Source organism: Takifugu flavidus, chromosome 1 (genome assembly GCF_003711565.1).
Source record: "Takifugu flavidus isolate HTHZ2018 chromosome 1, ASM371156v2, whole genome shotgun sequence".
Taxonomy (NCBI): Eukaryota; Metazoa; Chordata; class Actinopteri; order Tetraodontiformes; family Tetraodontidae; genus Takifugu; species Takifugu flavidus.
In genome coordinates, this window is record NC_079520.1 from 18,578,539 (window position 1) to 18,603,441 (window position 24,903).

At 42.9% G+C, this 24,903-nt stretch overlaps 2 protein-coding genes and 1 non-coding gene across 11 annotated transcripts; 2 read left to right on the top strand and 1 right to left on the bottom strand.

Annotated features, from left to right (window-relative positions):
- Positions 1-53: 53 nt before the first annotated feature.
- On the bottom strand, positions 54-24,709 carry arhgap17a (Rho GTPase activating protein 17a). Of its 9 annotated transcripts, XM_057041727.1 has the most exons (22): positions 18,748-19,344; positions 13,225-13,264; positions 10,494-10,598; positions 10,276-10,308; positions 9,812-9,888; positions 9,177-9,288; positions 8,911-8,987; positions 8,677-8,794; positions 8,200-8,268; positions 7,925-8,006; positions 6,819-6,946; positions 5,927-6,038; positions 5,730-5,811; positions 5,534-5,614; positions 5,346-5,459; positions 5,159-5,250; positions 4,830-4,977; positions 4,273-4,551; positions 3,348-3,499; positions 2,652-3,164; positions 2,523-2,544; positions 54-1,779 (listed from the first exon to the last, which is right to left on the bottom strand). In XM_057041727.1, the coding sequence occupies exons 1-21, from the start codon at positions 18,798-18,800 to the stop codon at positions 2,540-2,542; spliced, it is 2,472 nt and encodes an 823-aa protein (XP_056897707.1). In that variant the 5' UTR covers positions 18,801-19,344; the 3' UTR covers positions 54-1,779; positions 2,523-2,539. The 9 variants fall into 9 exon arrangements, with proteins under 9 accessions (XP_056897707.1, XP_056897657.1, XP_056897647.1 ...); XM_057041677.1 differs by lacking the exons at positions 2,523-2,544; positions 18,748-19,344 and adding an exon at positions 24,267-24,708; XM_057041667.1 differs by lacking the exon at positions 2,523-2,544 and having other exon boundaries at positions 18,748-19,336.
- lcmt1 (leucine carboxyl methyltransferase 1) lies at positions 19,694-24,095 on the top strand. Its single transcript, XM_057041748.1, has 11 exons — positions 19,694-20,157; positions 20,261-20,352; positions 20,666-20,787; positions 21,014-21,090; positions 21,549-21,610; positions 21,686-21,788; positions 22,072-22,192; positions 22,346-22,447; positions 22,521-22,612; positions 22,918-23,015; positions 23,125-24,095. Exons 1-11 carry the CDS (start codon positions 20,072-20,074, stop codon positions 23,145-23,147), a joined length of 978 nt encoding a protein of 325 aa, XP_056897728.1. The 5' UTR covers positions 19,694-20,071; the 3' UTR covers positions 23,148-24,095.
- On the top strand, positions 24,449-24,542 carry trnai-uau (transfer RNA isoleucine (anticodon UAU)). Its single transcript has 2 exons — positions 24,449-24,486; positions 24,507-24,542. It is a non-coding gene; the product is annotated as a tRNA-Ile (tRNA).
- Positions 24,710-24,903: the final 194 nt, after the last annotated feature.

The window sequence follows — 24,903 nt, forward strand, 5'->3', positions numbered from 1 at the left end:
TTTAAAATTCATTCATTCAGTTTCAACTTACAACACCCAACCAGACTCCAATGTGAATGAATCATATACTTTATTTTCTTTGGAAAGGGAAATATAACCAAGCATTTGTATTACATGTTCATCGTTCACATTTAAGCTCTCCATACGGTGTACATAAAAAAGACTGAAGTTCAAAGATGCAGCATTATCATTAGTAGTTTAATGGCGTTTATTTGTCCTAAAGAGCCTGGAGGTGCTGCTTTCCACCACAGGATGCACAGGGACAAGGCACAGGTGTAAAAAAAAGAGAGAAAAACAGATCCAAAAATGCTTGATTGTCTGTTTTTAGGGCAACTGCAGCAACCAATTTTCCCCACCAGGTACCATAATGGGTCTCAACCAAAAAAAAAGTTTTATTGCAGAAAATACAACAAAGCATCCTCAAATCTGACCTGGTGAGTCTAAATGCCACTTCACAACTGAGATGGCGCGATGCACTCAGCTCCGTGGGAAAGATCCTCCAAGCCAGTTCACCAGGAAAGTGCAACATCCACTATTCTTACTTTCCATTGGGCACGAAGAGGTCAGCAACACCTGCCCTTCACTACATTCAGAAACTCTGTGTTCAAGGCTGGGGTGCCTGTAGCCCTCCTACTTCTGCTCAGAATGAAGCCAAAGCATGTTTCCTTGCATCCCTGACAGCTTCTTGGAAATACTGTAGTAACAGGTAAATCCTCCATACAGTAAATATACATATACAATGCTTCTTACATGGTTTTAAGAGGAACCAATAAGGCATGATTTACATTATAAGACTGCATTATTTACGTCAAGCCACGGGGAATGTGTTTCAAAAAGATCAGTAAATAAATACAGGAGTGGAACAGGGGGTGAAATCATTTAGGGTTTCCATACAATCAAGGGCTAAATAAGTGTGAGACGACTGGAAGCCTGCAGTCACCAGCTACACTTAAAGCAACCGCTCTTCTAATTCTGCCTGCTGACCTTTATTCTCCTTAACCCTGTGCTCTACAATTACAATTAATTCCAATTCTTGTTCCTTAAAAAAACAAAAAAAACAAACAAAAAAGAAACAGAACACCTCACACCAGCTTGGGAAAAACAAGCTCCACATTTTGGATTTCCACCCCTCCACCGACCCATGCTTCCATTTCTGTAGCTTGATTGTCCAAAGTATGAACTTTATGGGGGCATGTGTATTTGCAGCATTGTGTTGGACGCAATTAGGTGTCTTAAATGACTAATATGTCAGTCACAACAGAATCCCATTTTCTATATTCAAATAACCTTCTTTCCTGCGGGGTGATGTTAAAAATATGCATAGCCACTTTAGATAACTGCACACTGGGCATGCTTTTAACCAGAAAACAGCACTTAAGTTAAGTAAATATGCCAATGTTTATATTTTGTTGTGAATCACTTGGGTTTTTGAGGAAATGCCACATCAAGTTAAGCTACAACAGTTTCTTTACTAGCCAAGTGTTGCCATCATGGCTACGAGGAGCTGTTTTACCACCTGCTGCAGATTCAGGGTTGAATAAACGTGTGTATATATGTGAATGCTGATGGGTATGGCGTGGGTGGGTGTGGCAGGGTCGGGGACAGGGTGCTGGAACCAGAGAAGGTCGTCGTCTCCCACTTATAGGACGGTGCTCTCCGTGTCCAAGTCACAGTCTTTGGGAAGAGGCAGGGTGCAGGAGGAGACAGTCAAAAGCTGCTGGTCTACAGCGAGCTCAGGGACGAAAGCTCGACCCAGCCCTTTGAAAGACATCGCTGGGTCTAAAGAGCAAGTGAAAGGTAAAAGATGTATAAGTCACAGTGGCAAGTACAATAGATCTGTTTTCTAAAGCTTCACTTTGATATGAAACAGCCTCGACTCTAAACACACCAGAATTCTGAGGTTGTATTTGTGTCAGGATCAGACATAAACATCCAACCACTATTTATGTCAGACATAATTTCAAGCCCATCTGACTCTATCCTGACATATGAAAGCATTTAATGCGGTGCAATTATGCCATCCTGACGTAGTGGCGTAAGATTTTCCATACGACTCAGCAGTGACGCAGCGCTGCTGCACCATTTGACCAGCAGGTGGCAGCGTTCCGCCAGGGCGCTGAGCAGTGCCGGAAAATGTCAAGAGTCAGAAGCTAAAGAAGACAGAACCCACGAGGTGTGACACCGACCCTGAGCACGCACATCACCTACAACATTCATGCATATCAAACACATGCTCAACAGACACACTCCTTCACATTAAAAACAACAGCCCTGATGAAGGCAGTTCATTTGACATCGGGCAGCCTTTTTTAAATGTTGACTTTTCAGTTAATATAACCAATTCTAACACTGGTAGTGTTCACACTTGTCCCATTTCCACCTCAAGAGATCCTTATTGAATTTGAGAAAGAGGTCCTGGACACACGTCAGAGTGCATCAGGGCTGGAAACCATGCGATAAAGGCAGCAGGCGAAGCAGAAGAGTCATGGTGTTAATAGTGAAAAGGTGAATTAACAACAAACCTCTTACAAGTGAATCTTTAACCTGTGGAAGTACAATACCGCAACGCAGTGTAAGAAAGAGCATATTAGTGTCAGCAGAAAAACAGAACTCTGACATGCAATAACAACACAAGGGGCAGCAAAACTCACCCATCATCTTGTAAGTGGTGGCACAGATCCCATTGGTGTCACTACCTGGGGCTGTGGGCTGTGGCGGAGGTGGGATATTGGGTCTGCTGCGGGGTTTGGGGACAGGCCGAGGCCGGGGAAGTGAGCCAAACTGGTAAGGAGATGGAGGTACTGCTACATCCTGGGTGTTAGTAGAGGGCGGAGGCGTGCCTGGAGGTGTGGGGGTGCCAGGAGGTGAGGGGTCAGTGATCTGCTGGTCCCCGCTGGACTGACCTGGAGATGCAGGCTGTGTAGGAGGCTCTGGTGGTGGATGACTGGGTGCCTGAATTAGGGGCTGGTTATTAGAGTGACGTCTGGGTGTGGCACATGGCTGTGGGGGTGGAGAAGTGGGGGATGTAGGGGACTGGTTACTCAGGGGTCTGGGACTTGGGCTGAAAGGTTGGGAGGAGGAAGAGGGGGGGTTGGCTGAATTGCAAGGCTGGTTGGGTGGTGGGTTTAATGGTTTGGGGGGGGCAGGGGCTTGCTTTTTGGTACCTGGAATATGAATATGAATTACTGACAAAGCAAAGTCGAACCAATCAATATGTCACTAAACGGAACCCTTCGCTTTTAATAAAACCTCAACTCTCTAGATTATTGCGAGAGGATCTACAATCTACAGAGCAAACAGCTGGTAAGCTTGTCTCACCATTAGGGCAGAAAGTATCACGCTCTTACCTCTGCGCACCATATGGGGACTGGGTCCCATTGTTCCAGCCCCAGGAGTTCCAGAGCCCACCTGGCCCGCAGCCTGACCCCCTCCTCCTCCGGAGCCATTTCTCTGGAGCAGAGGTGTCGGGGCAGGAGTGGCGTCCCTCCCTTTCTGGTTGCTTTAACGGAAACAAAAACAAAGGAAATTCATTCAAACCTATAAACTTCTGTTTATCCACCCTACTCCAGGTCAGTAGATTTACTGGGCTTGGAAAATAGATTCAGCACTATTTTAATGAGCAAGCTCATCCAGCATGTCAGCTGCTGTAATCATGACCCACACTAATCTAATCTGGGTGATTCAAATGCACCCTCCTCACAGAGTCTGCTGGAGTAACAAATGCAAACAAACTGTATCTGCTTAGATATGAACGTTAGCCTTTCAGCAGCTATATCGAAGGCAGTCTTCAGTCGTTGCACAAAGGAAACCCATTTCTGGGCTTTCTGGGGCGCTTTTAGCAAGTTAGTTTGAATTCCTGCTGATTCCAGTGATTTTGTGGAGGAAAAGCAGAACAACAGGAGGTCCCGCTGGTGACCGTTAACAAAATGAGCGGCCGTTGTTGCTTTGAGTCAGCCTGAATCCAGACAAGTCTGCATATCTGGAAATGGTGGTAGTGTAAGAACACTTGTGGTGTTGCTATAGAAATGATGACCTGGGCATAAACGACCACAAGAACAGGCAGCCTCTGGTAAGATACCTCAGAAAAAAAAAGAAATACCCATGAAAAAATGCTTTAATAATCAGTTAAAATGCAAAGAGCCCATCAGTCTGACCTCATCCTTCACAAAGAATGAAAAGGTCAAAGTCAGCATTAATAGTACCGGTAGTTAATATTTCTGTGGGTCAGCCATGCGTCCAAGTGTGCATCTACAGCAGAGACACAGCTCTTACCTGAGCTCTTCTGTGTGCTGGGCGAGGACCGGCTGAGCAGCGGCCAGAGCGCCCAACCCCTGTTGCAAGCTATTTTGGCAAGCATCAGGTCCTGAACCCCCAGGAGGAGGTTGTGGCTGGGGCTGGGACTCAGCTGAGGGGACCTGCCCGGCCCCATGCCCCTGCCCTGGAGCCTCCACGGGGGGTAAAGGAGGCTGGAAGGCGGGTGAGGTGTGCTGCTTTCTACCTAGGGTAGTACTGCCTCTACGGAGGGTGTGATCCGAGTGTTTAGTAGAGGAGCTACAGCAGACAGACAGCAGGGACGGGGTGATAGAAGGACAAACTGATCAGAATGCCACAAATCAGATGGGAGACAGAGAATTAAGCTGAGCACAGAGCACGGACAAGTGTTATTGATCAGGTTACGGAAATCAAATCCACAATAAAATTAAATATAACACTTTATTAAAGCCAAAATGATTTACAAAGAACTGAAGCTGAAGGTGGCGACTGTGAGCCAGAGAAAGACTGACAAACGAGCTTGTCCAACAGATAATGGTTCGGCGAGGGTGCATTACTTGTCTTTACGTGCCACGTCGCTGTCCGTTCCCACCATACTCTGAGGCCTCTTCCTCTCGATCGTTCCGCAGTCGTAGTCCACGTGATTGTTGTGGTTGGATGTCGGTGCGGGCATCGCAAACATGCCGGACACATTAAAGTCCACCTCTGCCAGATTGGAGAGGGGAAGTTTTACTAAAATAAAATGTAAGTAGACGACGTGTGGTGTGCAAATGCGGCCCCGGCTGACAGCATAAGACAGCATCTCTTAATCAAGCTACACTTATCTGTGGTAAAATCGTGACTGTCAACAAGACGAGGACAGATGAGAAGTAAACCCAGAGCTCACCCTCAGGAAAGAACCAGTCAGCATGCTGGATTATGGGCTCCACGATGGCCACAACATGCACAGAAGTAGCTGCTGCCATCTCAGCCAGACTCCTGAGGTGGGTTAAAATGAGAAGGTGAATGAGCGGACGTGTACACCAAACACAGGCTACAATAACACCCCTCCTCTCTGTTTAATCCTCACTCACCCCTCAGTCTTGGCCCACAGCAGGTTGGGTCCCAGCACGATGGCGATGTTGCTGGGCGTCATCTTGTTTGCTTCGCTGTCGTGAGCCAGCTTGGACAAAAACTTCACCAAATATCTGCGTGAAAATAGGACCGTTTATGCTGAGTTTGCACTACAATCCAAGCTGTCATGGCCTTCCTCTTTACGGACCTCAGGTTGGTTTTGTTGTTCTTTGGTAGCTTATTACACACAACCCAAAGTGCCTGGAGCCTCTTGTCTGGGTCGGACACACTGAAAGAAAAGACAAAAATCTTAAAGACATAGCATTATGTTGGTCCAGATGACTTAATGCCACAGAGTACATATCCCCACTTTTTATTCCCAGTAATATTGTTACAAGTCTTGCCTTGAGGCCTGAATCCATTCATCGTAAAGCAGGTGAGTCATCAGAGGTTCAGGCAGTTCCCTCAGGTAGGACTTGAGCGCTCCTAAAAGCACAAATTCAGCAACAAACTGACTCACTATAATCATCTAATTGTATTCATCTTTGCAGTAAATAAACACTCATTAGAGACAAATGGACTGAGTCATATAGAGACGTACCAGCAACAGCATGGGGGTCAGAATAGAACTCTTCCAACTGGGACGTTGAACAGTCCAGGGCAGCCTTCAGCTTCTTCAGCTTTGATGCTCCTGCTGCGATTCTGAATAGTCCCTGACAGACAAACACACACCGCAGTGAGGTTTGGAGATCGGACCATTCAGACTTTTTGTTTTAATTTAAAATGTCAAATATGTATTTTTTGGAGGTTTCGGACTAAGGAGAGGAATTCCATGGTTGTGACAGTATCGACAGATGTTTGAGGCTGTGTGCTTGAAAAGGCTCTGCTTTCACTGAGACACGCACTCACACACACCCCACTAACGATCACTTACTGACACGCAGTGTAAAGCCACTCCACACACTCTCAGCGACCAACTGAACGTAATGAAACGTTAGAGCAAACACACAGAGTTCTTTACTTTGACACGTAGACAAAGACCATCTTCATGCAAAAATGACACAGGCTGGACTCAGCAGCCACTGAACGGAAATAAGGACACGGTCCTGACATAAACATGCAACAAACTGATTTATAGACAAGACAAACGTAGGTTCTATTGTATTCTAAATTTGTGTTTGGGGGGGGTCATCACAGAAGTCCTATAACTCATCACCTTGGCCAAACATGTGACAGCTTTTACAGAAGAGCAATACAGAAATGTTTATAGAGTGTGTTTCCGCTTCCAGTCTCTCGTGTGAACTAATGATTTACAGTTTGGCTTCGATTATGCAGGTTATCAGTGGACAAGCCATCATGGGGGACATCTGGATTTTAATGGACAAAACGACGAGTTGGGTCAGCGATCAAATCTCAGCAGAGAAATAAGTCCCTCAAGCTGGTATGTGACAGTCATTTCTCATTACAACAAGCACTTCTTTTGTTTCTCTCACCTCTTCCTTCATGCCGGTCTCTAGCAGCATCATGACGCAGGCTTCTATCGGCAGTGCGATCTCCCGCCCACTCCTTTTCAGATGTTCATCCAGGCCAGTGCCAAACGCAGGCTTCTCTGTCCATGAATCTAAAAACAGAGGGAGCTAGAATCAAAGGGAAGTCAGGAGAAGAGGGGGCACTGTTTGATTCACAAATCTGTGGAGACAAAACAAGTGTTGTCTGGGGTTAAAAAGAAAGTTGGTATGGTCTGGAATTCAGTGTCATCAGGTCTGCTGCTGATCTATAAGGCAGATTTCTAGGTCAGCAGCTCTCCCTCAGGCCAGTTTCTGACATTCCCCTTTCAAACTGATGTCAAATAACAATCATATGTTCTAACCCGAATCTTTTCCTGTCGTATTGCTTACATGAGACTAGCATGTGGAGAGCATGTGGACATTTTTAGTGGAGCTTTGATCACCATTGCAATATCTGCTTGTCCAAATTAGGGATGCAGTTCTGCAATGGTGTAAGAGACTGAGCTTATGTGCAAATTAACTGTGAAAACAGAAGAATTGGGATGACAAAAAGCTCACAAAAACCCAGGTGGGTGTGATGTGAGAAGACCTGGGGGTGTTTTTGGAGTCTGTGAGTCATCGCCACATACTGAGAGACCAGGCTTGTCTGGTGTAGACCACATGTGTTTAGAAGGGGTGAGGGGCAGTAAAAAAAAAAAAAAAGCTTGGGTTTAAAGAGGAGACATGTTTGCAACACAGAAAATTTGATTATGTTTGGAGGTTAAGTGGAGAGAACATAAGAGAAGTCTTTAGTATTTGATCCTCCATTGTGGATTTCCAACAGCTCCTGGAACTGACAGATGCTAATCAAGTTTGTTTTTCATTTAAATGGGAAAAAAAGTACTGCAGTTGGTTTCCTTCCTCAAGCTTGGAAAAGTGAATAGGAAAGTGTTTTGTGTTCGAAGCAACTATTTGCAGCAAACCTAAGGGTACATTTCCCTGTGTCTCACAGGAAAAGTTTGCTTGAAGGGACACAAAATACACAGGAACCACCCAGCCGTCTTTTCTGGAAAGGCTTTTAACAGGAGGCTCTTGTTTGCATGTAATATTACCTTGCTGTGCCTGGATGGTTGGCAAAACGTTTTCCAAAACTGTCAGAGACTTTCTGTGGTAATCTGCCTGAGCTTCCAAGAGCTTTGAAAACAAACCAAACAAAAAAAGCAACATTGAAATGTATGAAGGTATAGTACATTCAGAAAGAAATTAAAGGACATGACAGTAAATGAGTAAATAAAAATGGCTGACGGGCTGTTTATCCACAGCTTTTCTACAGCTGTGAACAGTCCCACAAAAACAGATGTTTATCTGCTTACCACAGGATACTTACTGTTACAAAGTAGAGGGCATACTCCCCCTCTTTTGAGGAAAAACTGTACATGTCTGCAGCGAGCTGATCCTTGGGAATTTAAAAAAAACACACAAAAATGGAAATTTTACAAAAACAGTAATAATTGATAAGCAAATTCATGCCTGGTGCTCATGCAGATGCAAGTGAGGAAATATGCTGAGCGCAGAAGAGCACAAGTCAGCCTTTTAAGTTAAGGAGCCCCAAAACAAACAATCTATACCATCTTTAAGTAGTAGTAACAAGATAGTAACATTTAAGGAGCCTTTACTTGGCTTTGGTTTTCAATATTTCTTGATAATTTCATTAAAATCTACTCATAACTTTTTGCATTATTTTACCAGGCCACAGACAAAGAGCCAGACAGACAGACATGACGTCTGTCTCCTTGGTGGACAATATTAGCAGCAGTATGCACTCATACAGTACACAGTATACTCACATACACATGCTGCTTACCTTGCAGAGCTCCACCTTATTCATGGCCTCATCCATCTCTTCCTTGAGTAGGTCAGCCTTGGCCGTCAGTGCTTGAGTGTTTGTTCCTGAGATTATTGACTTGGTCGCCTGCAACCACCTAAATTGGGGAGACAAAAGTCATATTAGAATAAATATGAATTTACTATACAGTAGGTCAGGAGTGACTTGGCACTGTGACTTGAGACTGAGTCAAACTGTTAGGTTTAAGCAGACCTTGCTCTGGCAGAATCGTAGTCCAGCACCAGCTTTGCCAGCTGTTTCCTCTGCTTCAGGATGTTTGGAACGTCCACCTTCAATGTTCAAAACACAGCCAATCTCAACAAGCCCTCAAAAACCTAAAATATCCTTCCTGACATATTCCACAGTCAAAAAACAAAATGATCTTATCAGCAGGTTATTATTGCATTACATTAAAGTGCACTAAAGCATTTCCTCATTATGAAGGTTTGGCCAGTTCACATTTAAACCCACTCCTTTACCTCTGCTAGCTGGCTAAGAGGATCCAGGACATCCTTCTCTATTTGCAACTCATGGTGCATCAGCTCTGACGCCAGACGGTTCTCTGCCTCGCCACACACTTCCATCATTTTCCTGTTGACACAAGACAAATGTGTTCAAATTTACATTCTGCTGATTTGCCTCACAATCATATTAGTCTTTTTGCGGGAACATAAAGCTGTCATCCTTCGGTGTCACCATACATCTTTTACAATGTGCTTTGCCAGCTCTTTATTGTGCCCAAAGTATATAATAATATAATAAAGGTTAATATTGTTCTTAAATACCAGGAGTCAGTTTACTTATTTTCGGGTTTGAGTCACTAGTGCTATTACAATATATATGTCAAAACATTTAAAAGCAGGCGTACTTTCTGTTCCTCATTAGTTTCAGACAGACATGTGACTTCTTCACAACTCACTTTCTAGATCCTTAACTCCAGTCTGCAGTGGCCGTTTTGACACAATGAAAAATCATATTAAAACTCATTAAAGGGAAGTCATAAAACTAACAAATAGCTGAACAGACTGCTTGTGTGTGGTTTTCTTTTTCCCCCTTTAGGTTGCATCTGCTTCCATTAGCAACATGTATCCCAGGAGAGAAATCACAAACTCACCCTATCAAGGAGTCTTCCCCCAGCTGGTTCCCACCTTCCACCATCGCCTGGGATAATGAGGTCAAAGGAAGCTTTTTCTGTGCCGTGAAAGAAGGAGAGATACAAACAATTAGGAGGCATAAATCAGTATCTGCCCATAGAGAAAAAACACCTCTTATGTAGAGAATGCTCTGTATTTGATGTTGGTGCCAAAGGAAAGATCATCAAGGACTTTCCACTGAGCAGGAAAGAGGATGAGCGCTTTCTGAGCAAAGGAGGAAAATACAGACATTAAATGGAATTTGAAGTGGTAAACTATGATGAGACATCTATGGACTTTCATCACATCTGTGAGAAAAACTTATGAAAGTGTCGAACATCCTGTTTTTGGATGGAGAATCCCAAAGAGTCATGCATGAGTGAAAACAACAGATGTCAGAATGGGAAATGGAACAAGAGGTGGAATGAGGATTTGGTGTTTTTACCTGACCATTTCCTGTATAGAGGCGTGGTACGGACTGTAGTGCATGTTTTAGGTAGTGCGGGGGGGGCAGAAAACAAAAAAGACAAATCACTGGCCAGTCACTGGCTGGGTGTGGACACTGAAATAGTGACTTTAAACTTGTGTGGGAGACATTACACATCCTCATACAGTTGACTTTTGGGAAACTGCAGCTATGATAAGCGTGTTTTTTCCTCTTACGTGTCTCTTTTCTGCATCTGTGCCGATGTGTCCCTGTAGACATGATACCATCCTCTTGTGTGTGTTGTGGGACACCACACGTACCAACTCCATGCGCCGTTCGATCTGTGCATGAGATAAGATGTGCAACACATTTTTAACCTGCAGGTTAAGGGAATGACTTTGTTTCACAAGGTTTTCACTTTGTGACTACGTCAAAATGACATCATCATCATCAGACAGGCAAGGGTCAAAGGTCACGCATGGTCGATAAGGCTTGTCCCAATGGATCGCACTGGAATGTTATCACTGGAGCACATGATCGGAAAATGTTTCTATAGCAACGGTCACTAGGTTGCATCCGAGAGAGAGAGTGTGACAAAGACAGTGAGAGGGAGGGAGAGAGAGGGGGGGAGAGAGAGGCTGGATTAAACAGACTTTCTATGTGCACTCACTGAAGCACACGCTCTGTCCTTTAAACCTGGCAGCGCATAATAACATCATTGATGGAGTCACGGCTTTTCTGGCTTTGGTACAGAGGTCTACTGAAGCTCAGCAGGGTGGCCATTCACTGTCCTTGTCGTGCCAGTGTAACGGTCAACTTGTGGCTGGCTTTCATGGCCTTGTTATTCCAAATGATCATTGCAGGTTGCTGTACTACCAGTACAGTACCAGTAAGCGTGTCTGCATACTGTTTATTTTAGCAGATGAGAGAAAGAAGTAGTCTGATCTCTCAGAGGAATGAAGCATGCCCTCGGGTGTTGGGGCAAAGTATTTTCCAGATATAAATGGAAGCGCTGAAGTCCACAGGAGAAAGAAAATGCTGCAAAACCCCCCCCCCCCCAAAAAAAAACCAGGGAATTGTGTTCCAAAAACAGAACAGCTCCAACACTCAGGAATTTCAAAGAAGACATCTGCATCCGTACCCTGCTCCGGACTATCCGTTCAATCATTCTTTTCCAGAGCTCTTACGTCATTCCCGACCTGTGGAGGCCCCAGGCATTCCCCAGCTGGGTCAAATTTCACCCCAGTTCTCTCTGCTTCCACAGGCTGAAGGCCTTGAGAAGAATTCTTATACCCAGTCTAGTCAGTACCAGGTACACAACATACTGGGGATTCCCTCCTTGCTCCTTGTGGGGGTGTACTAAAAATGTTTGTGTTGCATGACTCTGGCCATGTTTCCTTACATTGTGGCAGTCTGGGAATAGAGCAAAGTGAAAAAATAGACTGACTGAATGGATGGTTGAACCCGGGCTAAAAGGCCATGGTAAACAGGGTGTGTTTTTCCTCAAGCACTGTGATGACATAAACACATGGTTAATCACATGATGTGTCACTGAGCTGGGAATCCCAATGCTGATGGGAATACTGTGAAAGGGAGAGAGTAAAATGGAGAATGGCCATTTGCTCATTGGTTACCATCAGGAAGGACATGCCTGGACAAGCCCAAAAATAGTAAAAATTAAACAGATTGAGAATAAAACTGCACAGTTACCAACTGATGACATATAAAATAGTGCTTCTAGTATTCTACTCATATTCAGCCATATGGATGAGCGTGCAGCCGGGCGTGCTGGTATTTCTGTCGTCTTTCTGCTGGTGCTCCCTGTGGGCGAGCTGTTATGCAAGGAGCAGAAAGGAATGAACAGCTGGCACAAGAATGCCGGGTGGTTCCTTGGCATGACTTTAAGATGCCAATTAAAGCTAAGCTACCGAGGACCCCCTCCTAAGATCCAAAGTCTCTTCCATACCAACCCAGGTCATTTAGTCAAGTTCGCTCCAAGTGTTCTGGACCAGTGTCCCGATTGAGGCACATCTGTCAGTCAGTGTCTGTCTGAGATATATCAACTTCAGTAAATCAATCACAAAATAGAAAAATACGTTCAAAAAAATCAATCACCCATCATCAGCCATTGCTACAAGTAAAGTTCTCCAAACAGCTCTCGGGAACCAGAAATGATTTAACACAATTGAAAATCTCCAATGATTTTGAGAAACAGAAAATCCATCTGTTCAGAGAGGAAGGTGCTGTGTAAAGATGAAAATAACGTGTTAGTTAACGGGCTTAAAGACCAGCTTTTCCTATTTGTAAGACTTCCAAATCACACAAAGTCAATATTCTTCACTGGAAAATCTATGCTGAGTGGCCAATACTGAACCTCAGCACCCATCAAATACACAAACTATGTTTCCATAAAGTAAAAAAACTGGGAACAGAACCAAAATGTGGGTACTTTGAAGCAGGAAAACTAAAGCGACGTAACTGTTTTGCCAAAGACAATTGTCTGGGAACACAGCAATCACAGCATCTACAAACATAAACCAAATGTGCAGCCATGCAAAGAAGCAACTATATCAATAAACTGTATCACATCCTCCCCCTTCTCAGGATCCAAGCTCATTTAACTTTGACTGTGGTGAAATGGAATTCTTTCCTGTGGTTTGGCACATCAAAATCTGCCATTGTCTTTAAAAAACACACACACACACACACACACACACACAGGTGCCATTATGAAAACTGTGTGTGTGCTGCACGACTGACTTCCCCAGTCATGCAGCACGGTAGAGCACTGGGAGGGAGTGGTATTGGAAGTCTACTTGTTGCTCTACATTTTTACCATTGTTTTCAACATGCTTGTAAAGATGGAAAATTTAAATTCATTTAGACATGAGATTTATGCTAGAGTGCAAACTGCTCCGATGACAAAGGTGTTATTGGCCAGTTAGCGATTCACAGTTAATGATTTACCTGCAATAGGTCATCGCTGAGGACTTCTGTTTTCTCTGCTCTGTGGGTGAGAAAGGGCAACAGAGAGCACATGTTAGTACAGGCCAAGGCAAACAAACACAGGTGTACTTTAATACAAAATGCAGCCAAACTTGAAATATCTTCCAGAAAGAAAATGAGGTGGGTCTGAAAAGACTGTATTGCGCCGTAAGATTCAAGAGGATGGCGCGGACAGTTACCACATATCAGACGGGTATTTAAAAACATGCAATAGCTTCACAAGTGTCGTGAGCCTGGACCAGATCCGATACCAAAAAAGCAGAAACTCAGCAAAGCTAAGTTTTGGTTTCCTCAATCCACAGCATGACAGGCTCAGTGTTGTGAGCAGGGTAGCTAAACGGGCCTGCTCTGCTCGACTCTATTATTAGTAAATTAAAGTTGGGCTTGGGGAGGTCAGGCAGATTAGATTCACTTAAAGGGAGAAGGTTGGGAAAAGCAGGATCAGCTCACACTGCTAATCAACACCTTCGCATGGAGCTGGGAGATTCTGTGGCTGGTGTGGAGGAAAACGCCAACACTGCAGTCTCAGGCTCACTGACTTGAATACAACTACAGCAGAAAGATGCGTCTGGAAGCCCACCACCACCCAGTATCCCCCCTTTCTCAAGCCACTTGCGTTTTAACCAGAATTAGCTTGTTGGGGGGTTGAATCTGGGTTTATTCTGGATGTTGTTTCTGATGGTACCAGCATGTCTGCAGCGAAAGAAGATATTTTGGTCACGCGTAAGAGAAGTTAAGCAGGATTATTGCATTACTATGCATAACTAGCATTTACATGCACCGTATAAGACAATATTATCATAAGAATTCATTATCTGCTGCCTGGATGTCACATGTCTCCGTGTTGTTTCACAGACGCCGGCCTGCATGAGCATTTACGTAGCTGAGTCTAACTTTGAATGAAGCGACCTGTGCTGTCTTGATTGCATTAAGGGTAACGAGAGCGCTGTATGAAGTCTGGGACCTCCTCCAAAAGCCGCTCTGTCTGCACTATAGTAACCCTCTCACAGCTGCTTTCAATTACAGCACAGAGGCTGGGAGCTGGGGAGCAAAGAGACGGAGCGAGAGGGGAAGACTTGCCGAAAAGAAAGATTTTAAAAATAAGACCCTTGACTAGGCAGTTCTATGAGTGCTGAATTAAAATGCTCTACAATATATACATGAATGGAAACGTCTGGATTTTTCTGTGGAGACCATCGTTAAGAAGAGCCCACAGAATGAAGACAGAAAAGCCTACATCAGCAGAAGAAAGCATGGATACAAAATAGGAAGCTGAATTTACATGTGGAGGACACGCAGCTTTGTGATATTTAAGCGTGCTTATTTGAGCTTCTCTGCCTCATTTAATTAATCTACAAAATGTATTTGCTAGTTTTAATCCACCCAAATTCACAAATAGCATTAAAGCAAATAGGATTATACAAAAAGCCCTGGAGCTATTTTGATGAATGATTCCAATCGAGTGCTGCTCGGTGGCGTTGACGCCAGTCGGTGTAGTTCACTGACAAAAAAAAACAGTGAAGAAGGCTTCGTAAAAGTGCCACTTGATGATCCCAGCCCAAAGAGGCCTGCGTCAGAGGCAAAAATAGGCCGAGTGCAGCCTGTGCAGCAACAGCCGGACACCAACAACACAACATGTGTTGGTTTTTTTGCTGGCATCAGCTGACCCACAGCGAGTCTTGAAGGAAAGTGTGTCACCGTGCTTGGTAGGTGACTCCCTGGCAACAGCCACTGCCCCTGCATCAAAAGGGTAACCATGGCGATCTACTGTCAAAGTAGAAGGGGAGTAAGCGAATACTGTGGCCACAGGCACAATGGAGCGGCTGTAACTGGCCGCTCTACACAATTAGCGCGCCACAAAGTGGGGAGGATGCGCCTCTCGCGGATGCAACAGTTGGCAGCTTTAGGCAGAAAGTAATGGATACTAGAGTGTGATGAAAGAAGCTGCAGAACAATGGAGCGCCTGAGCCCATACACACTCCCTAATGGGGCTGATGATGTGAGCCAGTTCATTTATAACTGGCCTGGACAGAGAAGGAGATATCCGTTTATTCTCAGATCTATTGATTCATGTGAAAATGTAAAAAAAAAGACAAATACTATTAACAGTAGATGTTATAACTTAGCCTCTCATATACCAAATGTCATTTAACACAGAAGAAGAATTTCTAGATGTGGGAAACAGCCAGAAGCAACAATGCTCGTTCATACAGGGACCGTCATAACCCTGATCACTCTTTTTAACACAACAGACACCCCGTGATTGGATCACGGTCTGTAAAACACTGTAAAGCAAAATGCGGAGCCCGAAATGACTGTAGTATAAATTCTAGATTTGGCATCGAGGTGTTTAGCAACAGCGAACAGAATGGAAAGCCCAAAGAGGGATGACCCACAGTGTCTCCGCTCACAAAGATCACATGATGCCAACTCAACGTTTGGTGCCGACTCCAGAACAGACAGTGTTGTGTTCATCCTACCGCCCGGCTTTAACCTTATTTCTGTGTTATGTTAACATCCAGTAGGTGATAATCTCAAGTGTCAAATACAAAATGCATAAAGATGCTTATTATATTGTTAGATATAATCAATCTATCCTTTTGCAGGATAAAAGAAACTACATCTGAAATTTAGAGACTATTTCATAACAACTCTAGAACAACAGAATCCTCTGAACTAAAAGTTTCTATGCAAGCAGTAACACAAAAAGCTATTTTTTGCCCAGTTCCCTAAAATTTACCACCAACTGACAACAGCTACTTAGAATATTGTTTTTCTACTCCATGGTACCCACTTGGACTGGCTCTCGTTGACTCATCTCACTTTTGGTATTAAATGGTTGCTTTTCCACTACAAATAATGTTCCCACAGTCTGTTGTCATAGCAACTTTGCAGGAAACCTTTGTGAGTTGAGAAACAGACTGACTATGCTTGCTATATTCAGAATCACACATAAACAACAGAAGAGTTATAATTGTTTGATTCTCAGGATGTTGTCATCATAGTGAGCAGATGCTTTCTCACATCCAGCCTGGGAAACGACGCCTTGTGTCACATGACTGAATCACGGCGTGATTGCAGATCCTCTGCATTTACTGTAACTGCAATGACCTCTTCCATGGATTGCTGCTTGATGTAGCTGCTTTCGACAGAGTTGGTTCACTTACAACATCACAACAGTGCTGGTGTCACAACCGGCTGATGCCCCAGCTGATGCAGGGAACCTTTGACCCCATCAACTTTCCTTCCTTTATACCAAGAGAAAGTGTTTATAAAATGTGTTATCCAGCCAACATGAGGCCACTTTCTGCACAAGTCAAATGTGATGTCATCAAAGACACATTGAAAATGTATAATCTCTGAATTATCATCAGAGCAGTGTAAAATGCCTGCCTTCATTCTGGCTCTATAAAAAGCCATATCATCATGCAAACTGTGGTTGCAGCCTGTGACACTTCTCCTTATCTGACAGGATGGCCAAACTAACATGCAGCGCTGTACATGTCAGGGAAATTCCAAAGAAAAACCCTTAAAATCTTCCCTTAAAAGCTTGAAATATAAAAACGCCCTTGTTGCATTCTCTGAAAAGGAGCACGTGTTAACTTCACCGTGCACCTCAGTCCCACCCTCTCTACATAAATCCCTCCAGCTTTCTATCTCTAGAATGCCGCCAGCATGACTCTGGGAGACAGTTTCCTGTTTGCTGAGGAAGAAGAAGGAGATGTTTCCTCAGTGTGGCTGCTTGCTGGACAAAGTGTTCTGCCTTTGCACAATCACAGGAACCCAGGGGGCAGCGGAGAAGGCCTTTGCTCTCTGAAACATGGCACAAAAGTATTAGGCGAGGAATGCATGCTTTACTTTACATGAATGCTTTTTTGTTCATCCTTAATTGTGAGGTGAATAGGAAAAGAAACTACTGCCAATACACATATAGAAAAGTCTGTTTTCTACATAATGACATCTCCAGCTCTTATTTACCGCACTGAGGAAATTATGACTTTTCCAGCCTTCCAGTTTCTCCAGGGCTTTCAGCTAAAGGAATGCATGCTTGTTCATTCAATTACCATGAAATAATGACTCCAAATTTGGAAAAAATGCAATTACTGGGTGCCCTGCAACTCTGCCAACTATCCAAATACGGCCTATTAACCGGTCCCTGGTATTTTCCGAGGTACTTGTGATTTTCTGTTAACTTATATAATATAGAAATCGATGACATAAAACCGACTATTTAAAAAGAGCGTCATTGTTTTTATACTGCCTGCAGCATTCTCTGGCACTGTCTGGCACTGGGAGGACACGCTGTCAGGTAGCCAACACTGCCGACGCCCACATTCGCTCACAATACAAACAATAAGAAAAACAAAGCACATGCACAGCAGCGCTCGTGATCAAAACATCCACCCCAGGGAGGGATGGTCTGGATCCATTTAAACTAATGGACAAAACAGTCTCAATAATGCATTGTGTTTGAAGCTCAGAGGTCGAGACGGATGGATGCTTTAATCCGTTTTACATCTTATAAGTCTCTTGTCTCGCCATCTCATGTTTCATAAATGGAGAGGCATTAGCTGCTACTGTATCTGCAGATTCCCGCAGACACTTATCTACTTGGTGCAAGGTGCAACAGCTCGTCCACTGTTAAATATTTCCCACAGCTGCACAGGGACCTGTGAGGCCGAGATCCGTCCACTGGCCGGGGGACACAGCAGTGTATTGTTGGGCTCTGGCAACTGCAGTGATGACAAACCCATCAGTATTCAACCGATGGTGTTTTTAGCCATCGACCTTTGGCACTGACACAGCGTTGTTTGCACATTTTACATAGTGATCTCAATTCCCACGGGGACGACTCTGTGATAGAAATATCTGGTTCCTTTACTGAGCTTAAAGCGCTGTTGCCACTTCATGGAAACAGCAAGTAAAAAAAAAAAAAAAAACATGAAACAAAAGAAGTAGATGTCAGCGATGTTCTTTGATGTTGGCGTGAGAAAATATCCCGCCCGGCTTCACAAAAGAATATGCCAAAAGGCAACTTTTGGCAGCCTCACAACTGGCCTCTATGCTAAATTCTGCACCATTGCAATCAATAACATGAGCAAGTGAAGAAGTGACTCATCATATTTTGGGGTTTATTTCCCAGCCTGGGTGATGAGTTGGTTGCTCTTGTTTTAAATACAGTACATCCAACTGTTCATCCAGGCTCTACACACAGCAGAACCAAAAGGTGTCACTCATCAACCTGCTTTTCTTTAAATCAACAGTGTCATGTGAAGCCTGACTGTAAGCTAACAAAGATAACTGAGTCATGCACAGAGATGTCAATACAGGCGTCTGATTGTAGCCTGTCAATGTCTCATTCAGATGGCCAAAACGGCCACAAATCCAGTCAAACGCACACTTTTGAATGGTGGAGTGTGTTTAACCCCGAATGCAGGTCAGATGCACCCAGACAGAGAGTGTGTGTCGGTCTCGAATACTCGCCTGCCAACAGTTTGATTTGCGAGCTGTTTCATCCGATTGAACTGCTTCTTCATCTTCGGTGTCTCTCCAGTCGAGCCGCCTAAAATTACGCTTCAAATTTGGCCTTTGGTTTGTCATGAAGTTCCTAAGGCCTCTGCCCCTTGTTGTACTTTTCCGAGCTGTCGCTATGACAGGGAGAAAGAAGCCATCCAACCCAAAGCCAATTAAAAACAGTTTGTAGCCTCGCTAGCTCCCGAGCTAACCGGTCCTCAGTGGAAATTCTACGGGAAAGTTCCAGTTGGTGGCGACATGATCCGCGAACCTCCCTTTTTGTTCGTATCCACGCATCAAAGTTCCCAAGTAAGCCGTGAGGAACTTTCACCGGCTCCGGTCGCCTTTCATTGCTCTTCCCTTGTGTTGCGTTTGGCGTTAGCCGCGGAGCTAACGTTGTGAGCCTGGATAATCCGTCGGCTGCTTTTACTTGACTCTCCCCAGAGCAGAGAGCCGACACAAGGGCAGCGGCGGCGGCGGCGGCGGCGGCGGCGACAGCTCACCCCTGCCCCTTCCAGCAGGAGGAAGTGAGGATAGGAGAGCGCAACATCAGCCGACACAGCACCACCTCCCCCTGGACGGTCGGCGTTACAGACCCGCTCCCATGTGGAGACACAAGCCCCGGTCATTTAGAAATTAGTTTGCATGTAATTTTAAATAAAACATCAGCAATATGCACGCTGCTGGACGATTCAAGTGTAACAAGGTTGATCTTTAAAGTGAAGGTCAATTGTTAATGTAAATTTCATCGTATGTTGTATATTGTGATATTTAATATTGTTTAGCATCAATAAGGACAATTTAGAAGCCAGTTTGATACTCATAATCAACTACAACATTATCCAAATGCAATATTTAAATAATAATGTTTAAAGTAAGATGCCCAATGTTTCCAAACAGCTCTTAAGAAATTAGGTACTGTTTTATTCTGATGTGACTTTTACTTTCATGGTAAAGTTACGGTTCGTGCTTTTAATCTGAAAACGCGAACCGGAAGTGTAATTGAGGCGGAATGACAATTTCTGTACTGTGTTGTTTAAGTTGTTACTTTGCAAAATATCGTTTACTCGTAGAAAATCGCTGTTTCACTTAACTTTTCACGTTTTCTAATACACATTTGGACTTCAATAAGGGCACAATGTATATAGATTTCTTTGTTCATTCTCCGGCTAATGTTAAAGTAGTTCATCTGTAAGATTGAGCTAGTCAGCTAGCTAGCCTGTGCAATTGCATGGTAGGTGTGAAACACAGGTTTTATGTTGACACCAAAAACCTAGTGCATAGATCATAACTAATGGCAGCTCGACAACCTTTCACATACATGGATACTGCTGATGAAGCCGTCAGGGCGACCTGTGACGATGCAACCACAGGCAAAAGGTAAAGCAGCACTGCATTAAATGCTAGCTTCATTAATTGAGAGTTTTTGATACCAAAATCTGTGATTGTTGTCTCGTTGTCTAAAGTGTAATATAAATACTAGGTTTGCTACCAGTAAAGGCTACTGGAAGGACCCCTATATCCAATATTTTGCCAGATCTGTAGGAGAGAGGAAGGCACCTGAAATTAATAGAGGTAAATCTGTCTTTTCTGTTTTGAAATCACGCCTATAATTTACAGTATTTCTATAGTACCTCACATCAGCTATTAATAGTACCCTATTATAAGGTTAAATAAATGGATAAATCAATTACCGAAATTCTAACCTGGTACCAAGTATTAACACAGAATGACTGCATATTTCTGAGATTTTTGCATTATTTTCTATGATAAATGTTCATCTGTATATACAAATTGGAGGTGGGAGTCTCATTTTTTGTATATTCAACATAATGCATTGTATTTTAGGAACTGGACTTATTCTCCTGTCACTTATCTCATTTATTAGGTTACTATGCCCGTGTCAAAGGAGTTAACCATCTCCTGGATGCGTTTATACGGAATTCAGAGTGTAATTGCCAAGTGATCAACTTGGGTGCTGGACTGGATACCACGTTTTGGAGATTAAAGGTTGGCAGAGGTGCAACTAGGCACCGGTTTAAATGAACCAATAATTGTTGATGCCGCATTTGCTCAAAATGCCATGTTACATGAGATGACCTTTTATGTAAACTAGGGCACTTTAAATGAAGTTACTTTAATTTTTTATGCACCTTTGAGCCTGTATAAGTTTGTCAGACTTCAAACGCGTTACTCTGCAGAGTCATTATGTTTTATATTTGTGTGTCTGTTAAAGGATGAAAACCTCCTGCCAAAGAAGTTCTTTGAAGTTGATTTTCCAACAGTTGTAGCCAGGAAAATACACAATATTAAGTAAGATGCAAATGCATGGATTGTTTTTGTGAGATTAAATATAAATCATAAGGTTACAGAACGAGATTTGTATGTGTACTGACTATACACTGTAAAATGTTATTTATTATTTAAGATTTAAGTAGTTATGATAACTTTATTATAATGAATTACATGATTTAATTGTACCATGTAGTGATATTTTTTGTTTTATTCTTTTTAACACCTGTTTTTGCAATTTTGATTGTGTTATTTGTAAAATATTCCATATTAAATGTAATAATATTCCATTTTGAATAATATTTCTTTTATTGCTGGTCTGTTCCACTAAATGCCCAATGAACAGTGTACATATTTAGATTATCCACTAACAATTTGCCTTATATAGATGCATTGTAATGTTTGCAGTGTATGTTCAGGTTTATTGCTGCCCAGTAAATGCATTATTTTTGTACTGATCTTTTTATCATTGACTCCAGAACAAAACCACCTCTATCCAAACACCTCATTGAAACTCATTCAACAGACTCCTTAATACTAGGTAAGAAATGACATTTGCAGGGTTTATGCAAGTTAAAAGGCATTTCTTGCTTAATGTGTGCTTGCTTTTTATTAGACACCCAAAGCCTTGACTCAGACCGTTACTGTATCATTGGAGCAGACCTGAGAGACATCTCTGCTTTAGATGAAAAACTGAAAAAATTCCATCTTAATCCAGAGTAAGTGAAAATGTGCATCCCTTTTTCCTGCATTTTTGACATTAGGTTAGCATGAGTACAGCAGGATTTTAGTTATTTATGACTCTGAGCTGTCATTTCTTTTCACATTTAGACTGAAGAAATTTAAGAATTTAAGCCTTCCATTATTTTCTCACTGTAAAGTTAAAAGTTGTTCTGCATTTGATCCATGTGGTTGTTGTTTTGTCTGATGTCTGTACCCTGATTTGAGACATTTATGCTTAAACAGAATAAATGTCCGCTTGCTTTCTGTTGTTTTTCCCAGTTTACCCACAGTGCTTCTGTCTGAGTGTGTGCTGGTATACATGACGCCCTCCCAGTCCTCTAATCTGCTTCGCTGGGCAGCAGAAATCTTCCACACCGCCATGTTCATCAACTACGAACAAGTAAACAAATGACACCAAATCACTACAGAAGCAGATCCTGCTTTATTGTGCAATAAATAAAGGAAAACTACTTTCTGAACTGCATCATGATTTGTCAAAGATGGAAATCTAAGCTGAAACCTGAAGTGACTCAACTCCTAACTATGCATTTAGGTGAACATGAGTGATCGATTTGGCCAGGTGATGATTGAGAACCTGCTGCGCCGCCAGTGCTCTCTGGCGGGAGCGGAGCTCTGCCAGTCGCTGGACACTCAGGTGACCACGTCAGAATATTGCTGGGAATGATCACTATCCTATCACAAAACCTTCAAGAATGCATTGTTTGCAGAAGGAGAGGTTTCTGAAAACAGGCTGGGAACACGCCGATGCTCTTGACATGATGACCGTGTACAGCATGCTGCCCCAGGACGATGTAGCCAGGTAAGGCTCGAGAAAAGATAGCTGGCATTGGTCAAGGAAGGTTCATTTGCACACGTAAAATCAGAAAAGCTATGGCATAAAGTTTAAATAGAACTGTATTTATTTGTATCGTGAAGATTTTAAAGCTGAAGTCGACAGCTATGACTTTAAATGTGTTTCAATACAAAAGGCATTGACAGGTTGCCTTCTGGGTGCTGCCTTTATAGCCTTTATTGAAAAAATGGCTTATTTTTACTGTTCTTATTTGAGTCTTTTTAGGAATTTTCTTCATCTGTTCTGATATATGTAAAATTCTCTTCGGGTAGAATGGAGTGTCTGGAGTTCCTCGATGAGAAAGAACTGTTGCAGCAACTTCTCCAGCACTACAACATCTGCTGGGCCTCTAAGGACAAACTCAACCTGGGTAATTCAGCAGTTTGTAAGAGTTTTGATCTAAGGCTCTTTATATAGCTTCATTTAGTTTGAATGTGGCTGCAATGATTGATGGAACAGGCAATAATGTATTTCCTCAGGTCTGTCTCGGTTGTCGTTCTGAGTGTGAAGCAGCTCAACGGGAAAAGATGTGGAAACAAGAACTGTTAGGAGGATGAAGCCCTCAGTTGAGACCTGATAAATATGACTTTGTAAAGAGGCGACAGGACTGAGAACTACTGTTTCTCACAACACTGGAAGAATTTATGCACACACAGTTTGATTTGTGATCTCTGGCTCTGAAATATTAATGTCAACTCTGTGACTTTTGAAGTATTTCTGTTGACTTTTCTGTGGCATTTTTTTCATTTATGTGCCATCTTTATTTGTCATGTAATGCATGTGATAACTGCTGCAGCAAGAAATGTATTTAGTTTTACCTTTAAAATGGTTGTTTTTCAAACCCCAAATCTGACATAACATATGTATCATACTTAGTAAATGCACATCAAATATAGTTGATTAGATGATTTGTTTTTGTGTAAGAATGTGAGTCTGTTCCTTTATTCATATAAGGTGAAATGTCGCCACTGAACAGACACACACAACTATTCAAGAACTACTGTGAGGAACACAAGGAAGTGTAGTATAAAAAAGTATGACATTGAAAAAGGAAGCAGTGGTTTATTTGGGAACATAAACTTTAAAAAGACCCCTCTGCCCCAATATAACCAGTCAGTTTACAATGCTGTCCAGTATAACGAGACTTTTTGACTTCAAACTCTCAATACAACCGTTATACTAATTGAAGCGTCAGCCAGAACAGTAATACCATTAGACGCCACTAGATGGCAGGGACGTTCTCCCAACACCGGATAGACCTTTCCTAAATAATTTTACTACGTTGTAAATTTTCCACTCCTCCGCAGTAAACACGTTAAATGACCACGAGCCGTTGAAATGGGATTGAAGCAACGTGACTCTTTTATCTTAATGGCACAATATTAACAAAATGTTTTTAACTGAACTTTATTGCAAATAATTGTGCAAATAAATGTACATAGAGTAACAAGTTCTTGAGTGTTTATAGCTGCGCAATTAGTCATGCAAGACGGAATCTCTGTCTGGACCTTATGTTGTTGATTGTGATTGTCAAAACGTTAATTTCTCCATAGTATCGACGTGTTAAAAATAAGATATTAGCGCAATATGATCGAAAAGAATTTGTGAGTTCGAGCCTCACCTGGAGCAGCCACTTGGATGAGAATTTAAATTTCTTCCTATATCCATTGTCCATCTTCGACCAATTTTCCTGAACGGGGGATGTTAGAGCTTGATCGAGGCGCCAGCTACACACTATATCGACACCTGAAGCCGTACAAGTACATTTCTCTGCATTAAATGCACGGCAAACTGGCGTTGCGCGCTCCAGTGGCGCAATCGGTCAGCGCGCGGTACTTATAAGACAGTAACCTGCAGAGTGATGCCGAGGTTGTGAGTTCGAGCCTCACCTGGAGCAATGTCCTTTACCTGCCTCACGTAATAACTCTAATATTGCCACAAAAAATGTAAAACGTTTGATAGCACGTTATTTGTGTTCTCTGCTCTGTCTTATGTTCGAGGATGTAGCAACGATGAGATTAAGTTACAATAACTTGCTGACTTTCATAAAGTGCCATCTTGTCTTAATTATTCATATGAGATAAAGTAAGCGACATAAACAATGTTTGCGTCTAAGGTTTGGCGCACGCTCACGCACACGTGTCTACCACTTTAGCCGTGTCATCGTTTGAGACGAAAAGCATGACTGCGCATTTTCGTGGACTCGTTTCGCGAGTTTCGCTGAGTCAGCTTTCACGGCTCGTTTCGCTGAGTCAGCT